The sequence below is a fragment of the Orbicella franksi genome, chromosome 1, assembly GCF_964199315.1.
Source record: "Orbicella franksi chromosome 1, jaOrbFran1.1, whole genome shotgun sequence".
Classification (NCBI taxonomy): domain Eukaryota; kingdom Metazoa; phylum Cnidaria; class Anthozoa; order Scleractinia; family Merulinidae; genus Orbicella; species Orbicella franksi.
In genome coordinates, this window is record NC_138145.1 from 23,206,583 (window position 1) to 23,227,439 (window position 20,857).

At 40.7% G+C, this 20,857-nt stretch overlaps 1 protein-coding gene across 1 annotated transcript in view; it reads right to left on the reverse strand.

The window, feature by feature from the left end:
- Window positions 1-10,928, reverse strand: part of LOC145488435 (uncharacterized) — a 64,760-nt gene extending 53,832 nt beyond the window's left edge. The window contains exons 1-2 of the mRNA XM_081467343.1: window positions 10,841-10,928; window positions 9,285-9,413 (exon numbers count right to left, since the gene is read on the reverse strand). Coding sequence (XP_081323469.1) covers window positions 9,285-9,413; window positions 10,841-10,928 — 217 coding nt within the window. The remainder of the gene's footprint in view (window positions 1-9,284; window positions 9,414-10,840) is intronic.
- Between the last annotated feature and the right edge of the window lie 9,929 nt (window positions 10,929-20,857).

Consider the following 20,857-nt stretch of genomic DNA (forward strand, 5'->3'; position numbering starts at 1 on the left):
CCCCTGTCTCCATGGATCCTAATGCTGCGCTTCCAGCCGATCCCGTGACAAATCAAGCTCCTCCACCGTTGATGTCTCTCGATCTTGCATCTCCTCATCTGTCTGCGGTGGAGTCGTCGGATGTCTTGGGAGAGTCTTCCCAGGGTGAGCCAGTCTCATCGCAGCTCTCCTTGTTCTCCGGATCTGAGGATTCCATTCATCAATTTACTGATGAAGAGATGGAGCTTTCCCCTGCTGTTTCCTCATCCCCCTCCATCTCCTCCTTCTCGAGCTCAGCTGATGCCAGTCAGAGCATCCTCCAAAATAACGCAATTGTCTCTAGCGACCCACCTGTGGTCGAGCAAATTCAAATTGTATCCACTAATAGTAATGTAGCTGGTCCAAAAGCGGCCACCGTATCTGGTAATAGTAATGTAGCTGGTCCAAAAGTGACCAAAGTATCTAATAGTAATGTAGCTGGTCCAAAAGTGACCTCCGTATCTGGTAGTAATAATGTAGCTGGTCCAAAAGTGACTAGAGTATCTAATAGTAACGTAGCTGGTCCAAAAGTGACTAAAGAATCTTATAATAATGTATCTGGTCCAAAAGTGGCTGGGTCTTATAATAGTTCTAATAGTAGTTTAAAGGGTGAATCTGCCCTACCCAAATTAAGCCAAAATAGTAACGCTTCTCAGTCTCCCTCTGGTGTTGTTACGGATTCGGACTCGGGTTCTGAGTCCCCGTTCAAGACCCCCCAACCCCCTAGGCCTCGTCGGGCTGCTTCCCAGAGCCCTCAACGAGTACGTTCTCGCTCCCCTTTGGTTCCATCCTCCCCTGGAGCTCATAGGGGTATGCCTCAGACGTCGCCTGACCGACCGTCTAGACGCTCTTAGTCTCGTTCAAGCTCCCTCCCTATCTCCTTATGGCTCTGTCCATAATCTCTCTTAATGTCAACGGCCTTCGTGAGTCCTCTAAGCGTGATGGTCTTGTGCAGTGGTTGCGATCTCTTCCTGTCACTGCAGATGTTGTGTGTCTACAGGAAACCCATTGTGTCTCCGACGTGGAGTGTAATTCTTGGTTCTCTTCTTCTGGATTTAGTTTTGTTCTTTCTCCTGGTACCCGTCGTTCTGGTGGCTGCATTGTCCTTTATCGATCTGTTCTGCGGCTAGTTAATTCTTGGTGTGAAGTTCCTGGTCGTTCCTTGTTGTGTGAGTTTTCCTTATATGATGTTTCATTTCGTGTGCTTTGCTTGTATGCCCCCAATCGCAACCCTGCTCGAGACCTCTTCTTCAATGGCATCGCTGATGCCGTTGATCCTTCTATTCCAACGGTTTTGTGCGGAGACTTCAATACGGTCTTTGACCGTACCCTCGATCGTTTCGGCTCCTGTGCCGGTGATACCTCGAGGGAGAGTACTCCTGCCTTAACCCGTCTCTTTGACTCATGTTGTGTCGTTGACATATGGAGATACCTTCATCCAAATTCTTCCAGCTTCACCTGGAACAGGTGGGACGGTCAATTTGCGTCCCGCATTGACCTGATGGGATGTCCTTATCCTTGGATCTCGTCTGTGTCAGCTTGTGACATCGTTCCTTTTTCCTTTTCTGATCATTGTGCCTTGTTGTTTACCTTTTCTATTCCTGATGTCATCCCCCCTGGTCCAGGTTTATGGAAATTAAATGTCTCCATCCTTCAGGAGACTGACTATACCAAATTGATTACTGATTTCTGGCTTTCTTGGCGTCTTGCTCAAAATAATTTTCCGTCCTTATCTGATTGGTGGGAGCTTGGCAAATTCAAAATTAAACATCTAACAATTGGATATTGTTCCAAAAAGGCTAAAGAACGTCGGGCCGAACGAGCCCTTCTATCTCGTCTGGCTGATCACCTTAAATCTCATGTTGATCTTGGTCGTCTATCCTGCTTGGGCCCATATCAATCCACCCTTGCTGAGCTGTCCAGGTTTGACCTTGAGGCAGCTCGTGGTGCTCAAGTTAGGTCTAGGATTAGGTGGGTGGAGGAAGGGGAGCGGTCTTCCGCTTATTTCTTCCGTCTCGAGAAGAAGCGATCAGCTGATCGTCGTATTTCTGCGCTGAGAGAGAGTGATGGCACTATCACCTCTGACATCACTGGCCTTTGTGATTCCATCTCCTCTTTTTATTCTGGCTTGTTCACCTCTGAACCTACAGATGCTGCCGCTCGCGAGTCACTGTTGAGTAACATCTGCTCGACCTTGACTCCCGAGCAGGCCTCTTGTTGCAATGGTCTTCTGTCTGTTGGCGAATGCTGGTCTGCACTACTGGGCATGGCCAAACGTAAGGCGCCTGGCTCTGATGGCCTGCCCATGGAATTTTATGTTAAATTTTGGGATGTCCTCGGTGAGGACCTTGTTTGTGTTCTTAACTCGTGCTATCTTGATGGTTGTCTCTCCCTCTCTCAGCGCAGTGGTGTAATTTCTTTATCTTTCAAGAAGGGTGATCGCCTCGACATTCGTAATTGGCGCCCGATCTCCCTTCTTAATGTCGATTACAAGCTTGCTTCTCGAGTCATAGCTGGTAGACTCCTCAAAGTCATTCATCTTGTGGTGGAGAAGGACCAAACTTGTGGTGTTCCTGGTCGCTTCATCGGAGAGAATGTAGCCTTTCTTCGGGACGCTGTCGACTATGCCACTCTGTCCAACGTTCCGGTTGCTATTCTCTCCCTCGACCAGGAAAAGGCTTTTGATCGTGTAGAATGGTCTTTTATGCGTCAAACCCTTCAGTCTATGGGCTTCGGAGACTCCTTTGTCAGCTGGGTTGATCTGTTCTACAATAATGTACGTAGTTTTGTGAATGTCAATGGCTACCTGTCGCAACCTTTCTTCTTGTCTCGTGGTGTGCGTCAGGGTTGTCCTCTGTCCCCATTGTTATATGTCTTGGTTTCCGAAGTCCTAGCTGTCTCCATTCGCGCCAACCCAAGAATCGTTGGTCTTTCTCTTCCTGGTGTGCCGGCTCCGCTGCCTCCTATCTCTCAATACGCTGACGATACGTCCATCATCGTCATCTCTGATGATGCCATCAAAGCCACCTTTGAGACCTACTCCATCTACGAGAGAGGTTCTGGCTCCAAACTGAACCTCTCTAAGTCCAAAGGTCTGTGGCTTGGCTCGTGGAATGGTAGTCGAGACCCTCCCGTCAATCTCGACTGGTCTTCTACCAAGATCAAAGTCCTTGGTGTCTTCATCGGTGTTGGAAATCTTGAGGAGTGTAATTGGACGCCTCGTATCGCAGCTGTTGAAAACGTACTTTCTTCTTGGAGGCAGCGTCAGCTTTCTCTTCGTGGCAGAGCCCTAGTCATCAATGCCCTTGCTCTTTCCCGCGTCTGGTATGTGGCTTCACTTATCCACATGCCTGCGTGGGTTCTCAAAGAGCTTAATACTCTGGCTTTCAATTTCTTCTGGAAGGGTAAACGAGACCTTGTGTCTCGTTCCGTTGTTGTCCAACCCTCCCTCCTTGGTGGTTTTTCGGTCGTGAGCGTCAAGTTTAAAGTGTGGTCCCTGGTTGCCCAGTGGATCAAACGCTTTGCCAGCTCCCCATCTAGCTGGTCCGCTTTCATGACCTACTGGTTCTCCTCTTGCTTCAATGCCACCCCTGTTGATGTTTTTTCTCGTCCTTTGGATTTTGATCCTAGGGTTCTGCCTCGTTTCTACCAGTCGCTCATTCTAGCCTGGCGTTCGCTTGAAGGCTCTTTTTCTGCTGGTCGCTCCTCTTTGGTGATGGGGTCGTCTTCACCTCACTTTCTGACCCCTGCCTCTGGGATGACGACCAAGTCTTGTTACCAGTACCTTCTGTCTGAAAATTTGGCTACCCCCCACTGTGTCGTAAAGTTCCTTCCTACGTTCGGTGTCCTTTATTGGTCTACTACGTGGAGGGAACTTTTCTTCTTCGACACCGACCGTCAGGTCATCGATCTTTCCTGGAAGATCGCTCATGGTGTCCTCTACACCGCTGCTCGTCTGGCTTCTTTTGGTTATGACTTTAACACGTCCTGCTTTTGTGGTCCGGTCTCCGAGACCCTTGAGCATCTGTTTTTCCATTGTCCTTTGGCTTATAGTGTTCTTTCTTGGCTTCAGTCCTTAATGTTTGTTTCCTCTCCGTTGGCTCCTTCTCTCGTCTGTCGTCATGCCCTTTTTGGTTTTAACTCCGATGAGTTAGCTGTGGTGCCTCGCGTTTTTGTTTACATTCTCAACGTCTGTAAATTCTTCATCTGGCATGCTCGGAACGATTTTCGCTTTCGCGATGTCCGTCCTGGAGCTGCCTCTGTCATCGAGAATGTCAAAACTCGTGTTCGCTTCCATCTTCCCATTCATTTCAAAAGGTTTGTGTCTTCCAGGAAACGTCGCTATTTCCATCGCCAGTGGGGGGCCCGTGGTGCTGTAGCATCCGTGGTCGGCGATCGTCTCGTTCTTCATCTTTAGTCTTAAGCTAGGTTGTGGGTCTTTTGTCTGTCTGAATCTAGACAGTTGTCTTTTGTCTGCTCGAATCTGGGCAGTAGCTCCATGCTTCTAATCCGAACGTTTTTTGTTTTTGTGTCCTCTCGTGCTGGGTCTCCTTTATTGGTGTACTGCACAGAGGCTTGTATCAGTTCTGTTTTTGTCTTGTTATGTTTGTCGTTACGTCTGTCCCGTGATCGTCTTTGATGTCGTGTACAGCCCGTGTCTGTTGAAGTGTTCAATTTCTGACCGGGTAGGCGGGGTTCGATTCCCCGGCGAAGTTGGCGAACTGGCTACGTTGAGTAGGGGTTCCCTACCCTAGGTGGACCATCTAGATGGCTTTGCACTCCCAGCCACTATGATGGATGAGCTTGTAGGCCAGCAAGCATTGCACTGCCCTTCGGGGAGCTTGGCTGTCCACCTTAAATATAAAAAAACAAAGCTCTGCTTTCATGTCCAGTTTGAGCACTCTACTGGGATGAGTCGTTACTGTTGCAATTGCGCATGCTCACTAGCTCGCTAGTTTGAGCACTCTGGTAATGGCTTAGATACTACTACATGTGTAGTATTTGGGGCGGCTTTTTAAGCTTAGCCTCCATCCCAGTCTTCAGCACTGCACTGATGAGGCCCAGAAGGCCGACACAGTACTGTCTGCAGTTAGATATAGCTCGCTGGCATACAAAGCTCTGCTTTCATGTCCAGTTTGAGCACTCTACTGGGATGAGTCGTTACTGTTGCAATTGCGCATGCTCACTAGCTCGCTAGTTTGAGCACTCTGGTAATGGCTTAGATACTACCACATGTGTAGTATTTGGGGCGGCTTTTTAAGCTTAGCCTCCATCCCAGTCTTCAGCACTGCACTGATGAGGCCCAGAAGGCCGAAACAGTACTGTCTGCAGTTAGATATAGCTCGCTGGCATACAAAGCTCTGCTTTCATGTCCAGTTTGAGCACTCTACTGGGATGAGTCGTTACTGTTGCAATTGCGCATGCTCACTAGCTCGCTAGTTTGAGCACTCTGGTAATGGCTTAGATACTACCACATGTGTAGTATTTGGGGCGGCTTTTTAAGCTTAGCCTCCATCCCAGTCTTCAGCACTGCACTGATGAGGCCCAGAAGGCCGACACAGTACTGTCTGCAGTTAGATATAGCTCGCTGGCATACAAAGCTCTGCTTTCATGTCCAGTTTGAGCACTCTACTGGGATGAGTCGTTACTGTTGCAATTGCGCATGCTCACTAGCTCGCTAGTTTGAGCACTCTGGTAATGGCTTAGATACTACCACATGTGTAGTATTTGGGGCGGCTTTTTAAGCTTAGCCTCCATCCCAGTCTTCAGCACTGCACTGATGAGGCCCAGAAGGCCGAAACAGTACTGTCTGCAGTTATATATATATATATATATATATATATATATATATATATATATATATATATATATATATATATTTTCCCTATAACATTGGCTGAGCAGCGAGCTTACAACGTCGCAGCCTCAATTTTTTGAACAATCAACCTACCTAGCCCCGCCTGCTTGCGTGACTTAATACAACTCAGGAATTCGTCCAATAACTTGAGAGGTACTAAAATTCTTAATCTCCCTAACGTATACCCCACTATGGCGCTACTTTGGATCCAAATTATGGAACAGCCTCCCGGACTCAGCAATTCAGTGCACTAAGTGACGTGGACATCAGACGCCAAATATCAACCTATTTTAACAATTTTTTCCTTCTCAAATCTTACTTATGCATAGTTTTAATCTGTACAATATATACATTTTTTATACATTTTTTTGCATGCGTACATGTTTTATATTCTTATACATTCTTAGAAAGTTCAAAGCAGTTATATAATCTTAGATAGTTTAATTTAATATTTGTACCCTGTAGCACATTTTTACTTTTTTTATTTTGTTTTCTTGGCGCACCTGTAAACTAGCTGGTACGTCTATGGGGCGCACCGTTACCATAGCTTTAGTGTCACAGGACCAAATTCCAAGTTTCCGCGTTTCCTCAACGTGACGGAAACGGAAACACGAGTAAACGTCACTAAACCGAGAGCGGAAACGCGTGTTAACCGTTGTGTTTTCGCAAAGGCTTCACACCTTTCTGCCACGTTTCCGCTTACGGATTCTTGTAAGACGAGGGTTTTTGAACTCGGTTAAGATAAGCCGCGGCTTATATAAGACGTCAAGCCACTCGTCTAAATGGTATCGCGGTTTGTTTGCGGCCTACGTGAGAGACGAACTCACACTGCGCAAGCGCAAGTGTTTGCCGCGCTCGCGCGACCGCTCGCGCAATTCCGCGATTGCTATGACAACTAACACAAAAACGAGAAATTAGTCACGAATAAGCCGTGAACCATTTATACACCATTTATGCACTTCCCGTCTTATCTAAGCCGCGCTCGTATAAAAAAAATGAAAAAAAAAAAAAAAAAACCTTTATTTTACCTCGGCAATGTTTATAGCACAAGTGCTAGTGGGGCCGAGCAAACAACTGAAGAAAATAATTCAAATTGAACATAACATTGTTAAGAATCCCAACTGGCCGGAGGCAAACCAGTTGGCTATTTACAAGCGTGGCCGAGGATTTTAACTCGGGGCTACCGAGAAACAAATCCAGGCAGTAAATAAATGGTCCAGTTCGCGTCTTATGTAAACCGCGGCTTATTTTCCTCGTATAAATGGCCCTTATGTCTATGTCTAGCATGTTTCTGTTTCGTCTTGATATTAGTTTGTCCTTAGTTTTTTGAATCTACGGCCGGAGGGCCGTAGTTTTTATGTCATCGAGCGTGTCCGTTAACCAAAATCGTGTAACAAAAGAAAACTCGTACTTAATCAAACTTCGGATGTGCGAGGATCGTTTCCCGATTAATGCCCGAATGACCGACTGTACGATTGAGCAAAATACCAAAAGTTTCCAAGTCAAATCACTATATTTGGAACCTCTTGTAAGCGACCACCTCTCGTAAGCGACCGCGACCGCTTTTAAAGCTAAAAGTTTGAAATTTTCTATTGTATTTAACATCTCGTAAGCGACCATTTGAAAGACAATAGAGCGGAAATTGGATAATAAGGTGTTGTAACATTATGACATTCCTAGATAGTGCAAGAGACCGAAATTTCTCAATGGCAAGTACCGGATTTTTTTTTTTAATTGACTTTTCTCATGAATAAAACTTTTGAAACATGGGATAAATTTCTGCAGCTACTATATGCTAAATATTATGAGTTTTCGTAAGCGATCACCTCCCGTTAGCGACCACCTCCCGTAAGCGACCACCTAGAATGTCAAGCCTGGGTGGTCGCTTACGGGAGGTTCGACTGTTTAACCAGGTACAGATATCAGCGAATGTGCCAAAACATTGTTCTCGAATGATCTTGCATGATTTTGAGTGGTTTCCGAGAGGTTTTGATTGGAAATAAGATTGTTACGTGCCTTCAAAGCAGCTATCGAGCAAATAAAATGCACATTTGCAAATTGATGTTTATTTCATATTTTCATACAACCCGGAACTCAACGTAATGTTTGTTTTATTATAAATATTTGTTTCAGCTACATGTAGGATCGATTCTAAAACGCTCTGCTAACAAAAAGCTATCTGAACCAGGTCGATACAAAGATCGTGCACATAAATTCTTCATACGGAAATTCTGGATTCTTTCGATATCAAATACCGACAGATCAGGAAGGTTTGCTTTACATATATAAACGAAAGTAAGTTCCGTGTCGTCTGTTCACCATCGTTTAAGCTTAACTGGATAATATTTCTATACTATCTCAAAGGGATATCATTGGTTTTATGAAAGGCTTTTATGAAGCTAGAGCTATTGACGCCGCCGTCCTATACGAAAATTACACAACTTAAAGCATTTTGTCTTTGGCGACACGGCACGCGAAAGTTTCCTGCGTCCACTGCCGTTGCCGTCTTGGCCTTCCCGTCTTCGCATCGTATAAAGGTCCTTACTGTTGCTGTGATGCAGAGGACATTAACGCCATGTACTCAAATTTTAAAATAATATTTCGCAATGTAGAACAGAATCTGCAATCAGGCCGGTTACATCACTGGGCGACTCAAATGGCACAGAAATCACGAATTCACTGTTCGCGGTAATTCATTCCTCTCAAGGAAAATCGAATCCCTTTCGAGGGATTATTCAACCCTTTCGAGGGATTATTCAACCCTTTCGAGATATTTCAAGGGATGAACTATGGATTGTCAAGCTTGCTCATGAAGAAGAATCTTTTTTCACTCGATTTTTTTTAAACAAAATTTGAACAAGAAAAGTGTTGGTGTTCTGGTAGGAATTATAAATGTTATCCAGAATTTTTTTCCGAGTTCAATTTGATATTAAGAACTACCTCTTGTCAGAAAAGAAGCTTTTGTTATCTGGAGACATTGAATTAAACCCAGGTCCTGCAGAGATTCCTAATCCACTTACCTACGGCCGTGGATTCATGTGTTCATCGAGCACCTATTTTTTTACCTTTGTAAGTAGTTTATCGTTTGTATACGGTAACTGTGCTAATTAGCTTAGTTTTGTTTTTTTATTTTGTCAGAATTAATTTGTTTTTGACATTACACTATGTTGTAAACAATGGGTGTATTTCGAAATGACGCATATGTTTTTTAAAAAAATCAATGATAACAATAATGATGATAATGATAATGATAATGATGATGATAAGGATAACAATAATAATAATGTCTGTAAAAAGAAAAGATGCAGAATCAACTTAGATGTGCTAATCTATTACATTATCTAGTTTAGTTTGTCAACAAATAAAAGGGGAAAGATGAGGTATAAAACGTTACGTTAGGATTCTCAACCTGAATGATCGCTGGTCGGTCCTGTGTTATTGCTAGGAGAGCTTCCTCGCCTAAGCTGCCAATCAAAGTGATCGGTATGATTGTCGTTTGACCAACTGCACAGTGTGTTCTCATCAAAAGAACAGTTTCCTAAAATAAAGAGAGAAGCTACAAATTAAACGATTCCTTTATTTTCTCTTGTGATTGTCCAAATATTGTAGGCACTTGTTTTTGCACGTGCATAGATCAGCTTAAACATTACGTCGCATAATTGCAAAGTAAGTACGCACTCTTCTGGTCACCCCAATATTGTCAAGTTTCTCCCAGTCTCCCTCGACTCTCGCCAACACAAAACGACGACTGCGGCGCGTCTGACTGTCAGGACGTTCATTGTTATTGTCAGTTTTGCATCTTTGGAAGTCTAATATGTAATACGCCACTATCCCGGGAAAGGACACAAATAAAAACTTTCCTTTCTCTCGCGTTTTCAAAGCAATATGGCTGTTTTATCATTATGTGACACCTAGAATAGGCACTACTCAATAAATCAAAAAAAGGAACGATGTTCTCACACATGTATGGTACAAAATCAGGAACTGACAAAACAGACAACTGTGCACGAGTCAGCTTATCTCAGAGGAAGTTCATTGCTACTGACATGTTTTACATCTTCAGAAGACCCGTATGTAATACGTCTCGGGAAAGAACGCAACTCAAAAATATCGGATTTTTTTCTTTTGCCTTTTTATCATTACGGCCTTTTTATCATTACGCTACAGCAAGAGGAGGCACTGTACAATAGATGAAAAGTTGGCCTCAAGAACCGGTGAGCTAGGCTAACAGCAATCCACTGTACGCGCTTGCAATTGAAGTGACGGTGACAAATTAACAAAACAAATTAACAAAACATTTCTCTTCGTATTTAAATATTTACGAACCAGTAGATCGCAAGTGTGAGGTTGTAAAGAAACAGCAGCTGCATTAACAAACCATGAATCTTAAAACATGTCGTGAACAAGAAGACTCCTTCACGAATATTTATCAGGCACATCAAATAAAGCCAAACAGGCAAACTTATCTTTGACTTTCATAGTTTTTTTTAATGTTACCTGTAAAAATTGTTTGCAAAAACGTTGACGTTTTTGATAGCTTCAAATGGAAATTTATCGCTTTATTTTTGTTAGGCTAATAACAAATGCTTGCGAATTTTAATAATATTGAAAGGAAAAATTAGTTTTATCTAGCAGGACGGCTAATTGCTTTTCTTCTTGTATACTTTATATTCATGTATACTTTATACTCGGTATAAAAGTGACTCGACAGTTAACAATGTTAGATTTTGGAGCATTCAAAGGAAATTTGAAATCGTTGAATTAATAACAATTTTTGAAAAACCAATACTAAAATTAAAAAATTGACACAATTCATCAAGGGAGCACGAACTAATTAGACAAAATTTCAGCGTATTTCGCAGCTTCTACGATTCCCATGTGAACTATTACATTAATTTTGCACCTTAAGTGTTAATTAGCTTGTGAATCTTCGTTGTGTTACAGAAGAAATAGAAAAAAACCTACCGGTAGTTTCTTTCGAGGAGCCACATTTTATTCCTACAAAGTTATACGCGAGAAATAACAAAAACGTTTCCTGACGAGAAAGCATCATTTTCCAAACTTGTAATGCAGCATCTGAAAGGAAGAGAAAATGATAAGAAGTGGTTTAAGTTTCCTGCTGTCGATTGTCGATAAAGTATCTATAAGTCCCATCAATTTGCATCGGTGTGTTCAAACTTTTTTTCCTACCACCAGAGTATGCTGTGTCGAAGTCGGTCGGTTTTTAGAGTTCCTATTTGATAAATTCCGACAAGCGACGAAAGCCGGAAACCCTGCGACAACATCTATAACATATAATAAGCAGCAGGAGGTATCCATGTTTCTAATTTGTTACCAGGTAGAAAATCAAAAACGGTAGAATGACAGAATATAGTGCAAGTGACATAACACTACCCAATGGGAAGTTTGTTCTTGTTTATGACACACGTAAGCTTGCTGTAAAATTCAATATTTGTAAACAAAACATTCCAACTGCGTGGGGTGCGTGTATATTACTTGTATTCTGCGTGAAGATCTTACGGAAGAGTTTGTCAGTGGGACTCGTATATGGACACTGTCGGATATCTCCGGATATCTCGAAGAGGTTCTCGAAGCGGCCGCAAGTATGGCTTCTAACACTGGATGGGACGCTCGTCGTAATACAGTGAAGTCTCGATTTTTTGAGCCACTAAGGGGAACAGAAGTTGGTTCAAAAATCGAAGGTAAATTTGGAAGAGTTGCCTGAGAAAGGAGGGAGAAGGAAAATCGGGATTCCATCACAGACAAATAGGGATGGCAAGGTATTAACCTTCGGCGGAACTCAAAGTTGCAGTGACTACAGATACAATGCTTTTCTGTGAATAACACCCCTGTATTAAACTAATCAATTAATTTACAGGCAAGTGAAACAATTAAAATGCAACTAGCTGAAAATACTAATGGAGTATTAAATATATATGAGCCAAGACCAACTAATCCCTGCCGCAAGAAGATGAACAATAGGCCTGTGTAGGGGGCGGATTTACATAAGCTAATGAATAATAGATCGTTTCCACTGTCACGCAATAAAAAAATAAATCGAAAACCATCCTTTGGAAAAAGCTATGAAATTATGATGTTATAGAAGGTAACTAAATAAGACACTTCTCTAAGTTTTAGGCCTGTACGTTTTCCCAAACTTCAGATATTCGTCGAAATGTTTCGCAGATATTTACAGAGCCCAGTATGAAAACGCCATGTTGGTGTACCTCCGTGGTACACCAATCAGCACCAATATGGCGGCCGGAAAATAGAGTAAACATCTGGAACTTTCTTTGGCTATCTAGGCGACTGATTATCAGTACTGATCAAACAAGCATTTACATAAGCACTTTTCCTAATGCTCGAACTTCTAAAAAAGCTCAAAATCATGAGATAAGTATATATTTTTCGACGAACTCGATCGTAGCCTTATGTCACGCACCTCCATAACCCTGGAATTCAAAATGCTCTGGATTCCAAACGAAGCACGTTATTGAGCTGTAAAATTGGAAACAGATATAAATATACCGCCTCTTATGCCTGGCGAGGATGAAAACTTTGGTGGTTCTTTAGTTTTGGATTTTAGAAAGTGATGACGTCACGTGAAAACGATCTATACGTTTCTCTGGAATGTCTAACACAAAAATAGGCTGGGAGTGCTGAATAGTCCCAGACACATCTACGGTATTTCGTTGTTATCTCCTAAGGTTTATCCTGCTAAAAACTGAAATGTTTCAAATTCGTGCTCAACAAGGTGGTTTGCTTGAAGTTTAGACAGATGACACAAGCGCAATTTGTCAGTACTGCGACACAGAGGACAAGTTGAAACTTAGCATACTTAAACAGCTGGTCTTTGCGGCGAAGATTCTACTGTTTGTGAACATTAGATAGAGACTTACAGAGGCAGTCGTTAACGTACGCATTCGTATGCAGTCTCGCTGGGCATAACAAGGCTGGCTCAGTTTCATTGAATTCAGCCTTTTTCCGTTGTTCTTATTTGTCTTGATTTGCTTCGTTGACACTTTCTTGATGCTTTTAAAATTAAGTTTGAGTTTCGCAGGTGTTCAGTTCTATGGAATATTATACAAGTAAATACGAATTTAAACTGCAATTGCACTCGGACAGACATGCACGGTATCTCTGAATTTCAGAGAGCAATCTAAACTACATTGTATAACGTTGTTTATATACTGAGCGTTTTCGACTAGAATCGCGATCATCTCTTTTTAATAAAGATAAGATTCAAGTGCCCAAGCGATTATTGTTGATACAGATGATCGCAGTGACATGAGAAATATGAAATCTGTCAAACCAGGAAAATTAAGTGCTGCAAATGTTTCCTGAGATAATCTATCACCACCTTCAGTTGTTTTTCAAATAAGTGAAGATTTTACTTACAGATCTCGCGCGTGTTGATCAGATGAATTTTAGTCGCACCACTACGTGTATTTTTCAATGCAGGTATTTCTGGAGGGAAAAGGTGCGTAATAAAAACCAAAATGCGAGAGGTCATGGGTTCAAACCTGCCGAGAACAAAGAATTTTTCTTTGTGTCGTATGGCCCACATTTCCTTTCAAGGGTTGTTAATTCTCGACTTTCCAGCTTAGGAGGAAGCAGGAAGTGCAGAAAGGCATCTCAAACAGCTCCGAATGGGCGATCCCGGAACTCTTCCAGAAACTCGCAGATTCAGTGTACAATAGTCGTTTTCTCCAAATGTTGGGCAGTTTCAAGCATACCTAGACAATACTTGGCAGTGCCCCTCTTTTACATGAATATGATCTCCTGACCGAGCGGAGATATAACATAATTTTGCGCACGAAATTGTACACGCATCACAGTGAGAAAGTTCTAGTCTTAACAGCTGGTTCTGCTGCAACGTTTCTATACAATCAGCGGCCTTAAAGGTGCTTAACTCCGCTTCCAACTTCTCTTACCCAGATTCAACTTCATCAAAACTCATAGCTCCCAACTTGAAGAGAAATAACACTTCTCCTGATCCAGGCAGGCGTTTCTCCACTATTTTGTCACCTACTCGAGATTTCGGGCTTCACATGGGCTGAGCCTTAAATGCAAGTACGCAAACGCTTTTACAGCACTTGGAAGTCAGATGTTTTTTTCTTTACAAAGGGTTTTTCCACGCGAACATGAGTAATGTTCCAAATTGTGTTTAAAATGTATTGCCGTCCTCGTACAATGCCCTTTTACCAAATAAACCGCACGTTATGACATGGAATAGCTCGCGCGGTGATAGAAAGCAATATTGCTGCCAATAACACTTGTCAAGACAATTTGCTAAAATTATCATTTTGCAAGTTACTCGCCAGCTTGCGCATAATTAAAGGAATGAATAAAATGTAACTGTGCGAGCATTAGACTTTTTTCCCCTTTCTCCAAATCAAGACATTAAGAACATCTTGTTGTCCTTATTTTCGCTATTTATTCTGTCACGGTTGTGGAACCTCGAAATTGTTATGGTCTTAGGGGTAAATTTTATACCCTGGTCAGTATACCACGTTGCAGTTTGGCGAGGAAAAAAAACGCTGCGTAGATTAAATGTATGAGGCTTCTGCAGAGAAAAAGGAAACTCTAAAATTTAAATTTTCTCGATCAGTTTGAAGATGTACATTGGGCTTCCGTGAGGTCATTTAATCGCAGCTCCGCTCTTTGGCCTTTTCTGATGTTTGCTAAGGAAACGGTACTCGTTTCACAAACAAACATTTTTCTTCCATCGCAGCGAACTATATTTCTTAGCTGTTAATCAGTGTAAAATCCTGACTTACCACACAGGCGTTCTTCCTTTCAGTTATTCCTCAATATCAATTCTTGCAATGCAATCTGCGGCTTTCTGTTCTCAAAGAAATTCTAAAAAAGTGATAACAAAATGTGAAAGTGAAAACTACAAAACTGAATGAAGTTACAGCTGGTACCTGTAGAACTGAGAGCAACGCATGTCTAGCTACATTACACATTTTGACTTCTGCTTTATCTGATTGGCTAAATACTAAAATATGTTCAATTAGTGTCAAAAAATAAACTTAAGGGTGTTCTATTGATTCGAGCATTTAAAGTAGCCTAAACCATGTGTTATTACTGAACATTTAATTGAATGAAAAAATAAAAGCCAAAAACAGCGAGAAAGCTGTCAGCCCTTTTCTGCATTTCTGAAGTAATATATCAAACACGAAAGACCGAGTTCGACCATATTTCCAAACACCGATGAGAGTTCAAAACACGACGCGTAGCGGAATATTTTTTGAGAACTTCGAGGTGTTTGGAAATGAGATCAAACAATGAATGAATGTCTTTGGTATTTGATCTACCTTCTCAGTCGAGACTAAAACTCAGGAGAAAACGGAAAAATTAAATCGTGAAAAGCTATGCTAATTAAGATCCGATATCCAAACACCCTCACAGTCATGACTTCCTTTGTTTAAACTTGGTGAATTAGAACTCAAGTTATATCATTCCCAGGTTTCACCATCAAGAAGGAAAGTCTCTTACTTCAGTGGTTCTTAAAACAATATATAACAGGTCATAGTAATACCCCAAGCAGTACAAAACAACAGAGGTTGTGTTTGCAATGAGCGAATAAAACTAGTGGCTCCGAAAGTTGTTAGCTAGGAAACTAGGAAACTGACCTTGGGTTCAGGTATTTTTCAGATGACACTTCATTCCAAGAAGTAAGAACGTGACCGTCTTCGACCTCTAAAGAGCTAAGGAAGCGGCGAATTTCAAATTAAAATGGAGAGCAGATTTAGGGCTCGAAATTAACTTTTTCGTTCGGGAGCCAGCTTGCGACTAACGGGAAAAATTTGGTCGCCAGATCGTAAATTTTGGTCGCCAACTTATTTTATATATAACTCACATGAGATCACTAACATGATTTTTTACGTTACTTTGTATGCAAGAAAGTCACAAATGAAGAGCTAAAACTTTTGAAAACAGCACGAGTAAGACTTATAAACTGTTATAAAGTTACCGTTGTTCTCAGGTGATGTCTCTGGTCCGCAGGTGATGGTTTTCTTCTAAGTTATTTTAAATGGAGCGAAGCACAAAAACTTTTACGCCCATGGTTTTCGTAATGGCACAAACACGGGTCCTTTCGTATTTCTTCGAAACGCAGTTCTTTATTTTCGTCGCCTTTCGCCGCTGATAAACGTCACTGTGTTTGGCCTAGGTTCCTACGCAACTGATCACATCTGCCGCCATTGTTCTCGCGGCAAATGAAAAGCGCACGGTGTTGTAGTGTGCCCGCGATCCCAGTTTTGGAAGAGGCCGCTGAAACAATATGGCGCGTGGTAAACACAGTTTCGACGTGTCGAAGCAATTTTTACGATTACAAGTAATTTTTACGATTTTCTTGTAATATTCAGACATTATTTTAGTGGGGACGGAAAGGTGAATTGTTTACTAGCCACCAGATCCGAATAATTTCCCTATCTAAAGATTTAAAAACAAAAGTTACGTAGTGGTCATCTTTGCTTATCGTACAAATCGCGAGTCGCCAGCTGGCTACCAGTTCTGAAAATTTAGTCGCCGGTGCTCAATTTTTGGTCGCATTGGCGACCAGTCACTCGCCATTTCGAGCCCTGCAACGCCATAAGGTGTAAACTTTATTGTGTGTTTAATCAATTAATTTCAATTAATCAATTAGCTATGCCGGAAGGGGGACTGGGTGGGTTAGGTATCCGAGTGCATTACGCAAAACGCGTCCTACTAACGTTGCTTTACTAGGTAACATAACAATTTATATATATGGTTTTGCAAATCTCATGCTATCCTTGTGGTTCCATTCGCTTAAGAACAAAAGCAATTTGCTCCATACGCATGCGCAGATTAGTTAGCGTCAAAGTAGACTATGGAGAAAGATACATTTTATACGGGACTACCCACGAACGTTGAGTGCTTTCCCTTGTGGTAGAACATAACATGTAAGACGCATGCGTTCAGGCATTGCTAGTGTGATAAACTCCGTTCTCGAGTTCAGATGAAGGTTTTTTTTTGGTAATGAGTGAAATCACACTCTCGTTTTGGCTGGGGATAGCAGTTATATTTTAGGTAACGTCTGTTCTTCTTTTTTAGTGCAAACACTACTGCGACTGCGTATCTTCTGGAATCTTCCCTAGCTCGATTCAAGAAATGTCCTCTGCTGTTTTATAACTATTGTGTGTTTGCCAGGGTTGAACTAGAGAATGGGAACATATTGCTTCTCTTTAGCTGCTTTTTTGTTTCCTCTTCTATGAAAGAGAGCCCAAAGTTCATATTCAGCCGGAACTTTCCCGCGTTAGTTAGATGTAAAACTAGTAAATTTGTGACAAAAGAAATTCCGTTGTTATTGCCTCAGACCCTGAAACCTCCAATTAATTTCATCAGTCGATGAGGTGACTCGCTCACCTATGTGGGATATAATTTCGGTCAAGTAAAGATCTCTATCTTCTATACTTCTCGTTGAAACGCTCCTTAGTTGTATTACTCGATAGCATTTTGTATTAGTTTGATATGGTTTTCTTGATTACACCAACTCGGCTGGCAACAGAATTAGAACGCACTATTCCGTGATTCGACGTGACTATTTGATAATTAGATTAGTTCTTGTTTATCGGTGAAATGAAAATTTACGTTTTGAATAAAACAAAATCGTCCCTCTTCGACTTTTCAGCAGAAGTGTAACTTCAATATGCCATTTAACTCCAGCAGTGAGTTAAAAAAAAAAAAATACACATCTTTCTTATACATCCTTGTGTTGTTCGTGGCGCAATGGATTATGGTAAAAAGTTGTACAGTGTACTCTGGTTAAATGCAATGCATTCTGGTAAAAAATGATGAATTCGAGAATTTGTACCGCCTTCTATATATTCTTCTTAAATCCTCATTATGTTGCTGCTCGCTCCTTACGCTCGCTCCGCAGCAACAAGCCGTGACGATTGAAGTGAACAATACAAGTGGACAAAAGCCCATCGCATAAATGTTCCATTGAATTGTTTTCCAATAGCGGCGTAGTTTTATCAAGCAGCAACAACGAAGGAAGTAGCACAGTTAATTTTAGAAGCTTTAATGACCTGCACAATAGCCATTTTTCTGAGGCAACTTTCAGCTCCGTAAAGTACAACGATGAACGAAGGTGATATAAAGGTAAATAATACCATAAGGTATATCACAGAAAGTCCAGAAGTAATGTCTCGTTGGTGGTGGAAAACAGGGTATAATTGAATGAACTCGTGATGAATCAGCGACTGAGCAAATTGCAAATTTCTTTCTCTCGCACACCAATGATTAATGAGCACTGACAAACGCATTGTTCTCCTGAGTCCGCAGGACTTGAATGTTCTCTTTTCCAGACCTTTTTAACGACTTTTGAAGTTTTATGCCCTTCAACAAAATATATCTCGCATTTGAAAATAACTTGCCATTCAGCGCTCGTTATTAACTACGAGTCTACTGATTTAACATAGTTTTTTTACATGAAAACAATGCTAAGTAAACTAGAAAGCAGAAATCCCTAAAAAACACAAATTAACCCCCGAAAGGTAAGTTACAGTAGTTTTCCGTTTATGTGGTTTAGATAATAAAATCTTTCAGAAGCCTTTGAAAGGGAAAAAACTTTAGATAGGAAATTTAATTTGACGTCAAATTAATTTGACGTTCAGGTCCGGGTTGCTCAAAGAACGACGCATGGATAACAAGAAAGCTGGCATGATGAGATAAATCATTATCCAGCAGAAGTGTGAAGCGTTTAAAACCCACTTAATCCTAAACTCAAGAACCAAAGGATACAACATAATATTTTTACAATGGAAAAACAGATCAAGCATTATATGGTGACCAGCTTCCTAGTCCTGCTTTTCCTCGCGTATTTCCATGTGTAGATAAAGATATTGGGGTTGTTGAAATCCCAGCCACTGAAAGCCAAAACTGTTTAATATCTTTGTAACTGCAAGTATTCTGAGTTCTCTGGTTCTCGCATAGAGCTGCCATACCAAGAACCATGTGTTTACCGGTGCAACAGAACATAGGTCTGGCAACTCTGTTGACCAATCAGATTGCATGTAATATCTCTGATCCCTTCCATTTAAAGAATTGTTTCAAATTTGATCTGTAGTCCCCTAAGGAATCATTCCAATTTAAAAACGATTAGATTAAAATCAATATTGCTCAAATATAAATCATCAATCAACAACATGGTCTACAAAGAATTTCTATCATCAGTCCTCAATAGCAGAGTGAAAAGAATCAGTGCAATTGCTCATTACTTCAACATTGTAGCTTAATCCTGTTCTCAGTCTATAATAGCAGCCTTAAGTAACATACATGTACTAACATGAACGAACCTTGTTTAGAACGCTTCCCCAGTGACATTTGAAATTTGGACAAGGAAACCACCTCCTAGATAATTATGTATTCCTTTCTTGCAATATCTGTAAAGGTTTCTGTGTACACCTAGCTAAAATAATAATTATAACAACAGCAATAATAATAATAATAATAATAATAATAATAATAATATATGTTTCTATCAATGGTTGTCTTTGGGTTATCATAAAATTTTCTGCAAAAATGTATTTTGCTTCAACCCCTAGTATAGCTGATAAAATTATCATGAGTTATACTTGTTTTACATGGAAGTCTCATTACAGTTGTATGTAGTTGGTGTTTGTTTTTACGGTTTCTTTTTTAGTCTAGGATAGTGCCCCCAATTAGCTTGCCTCTCTGTACAGCTTACATTCATTCAACATACATTCAATTAGCACACTTTAGCTTTTATCTTATCTTATTAGGTGGTTAAGACAATTGTTTTGATTGCTTGGTCATGAGCAAAAAATGAATAAATCACATTTTTATTTTAACCTAATTGTGCAATATAATCCTAAAGTTTTGGTTAATAATTTCCAGTATCATGTGGCAAAATATATTCCTATTATATATTTTCATGGTCTAAAATTTGGGCAAAAACTATGAACCGACACTTTGCATAATCAGAGTAAACATGCAAATGAATGGAATAACGTCAGAGAGTTACATATGAAATTATTACAGTAGATAAGAATAGAATCAGCATGACTCTTGGGAAAAAAAGTTCAAGCCATTGTCTTAAAGCCCCTAATAAATGCAGAGTGCCTGGACACTTATGTATTACATTAATTAAATAAGAATAGCTACTATTGTGTCACATCTTGTTCAACACAGCATCATCAACAAATGCACATGAATAGCCTTTGTCTCAGCTAGTTTTTCTTATACATCACAAAAAAAATTCAGCATTGACCAGAACCTACAGAATTGCATGTGCATGTTGGGTTCTGATGTAAATTATGCACATGACAAAGGTTAACTGTAAAAAATGTCCTCATTTAAATACAATTTATTTTGACAGGAAGGCATCTTCAGGCAGAAAGTACAAAATTCTCCAACATTGTGTCACTCTCACATTAGATTTCATAACTTTTTGCAAAATAATACTAAGAAAACTGTCAACATTAAGTGGTGAATAGCACAAATTATGGTCAAAACATGTTATATAGAGCATACCTGAGATATGTGAGTCATTAAACCACTAAATAAGTGTAACAGCAATTTCAAGCTCCACTGCTGGGTTTGAGCATAATTTTGGAGATATGATCCAAGTTACTTTAAACTGTGAACCATGAATGCCATATTTGGAAATTAACAGCTTATGTGAACAACACAAGGACAAACATGTTTAAACATGTTTCAGTGATAATGTGCATGCAGTAATGTTTTAAACCTGTCAGCCTTGAGAAAATATACGTACCTTTTCACAGTTTCTGATACCATCTTGTTTGGGGGTCAACCACAGCAGAAATAACAAAAACATGTATGGGCAATATGGAGAACCTAATGTCTAACAGCTCACTCAAAGTTCTGAAAAATTTAGAAATTGAAAATTAAAGATACCAGGTAAAAAAATTACTAATCAAATTCCAGGGAAATAGCTTTGCTAGAACAGCCACAATTAAGTTTTTC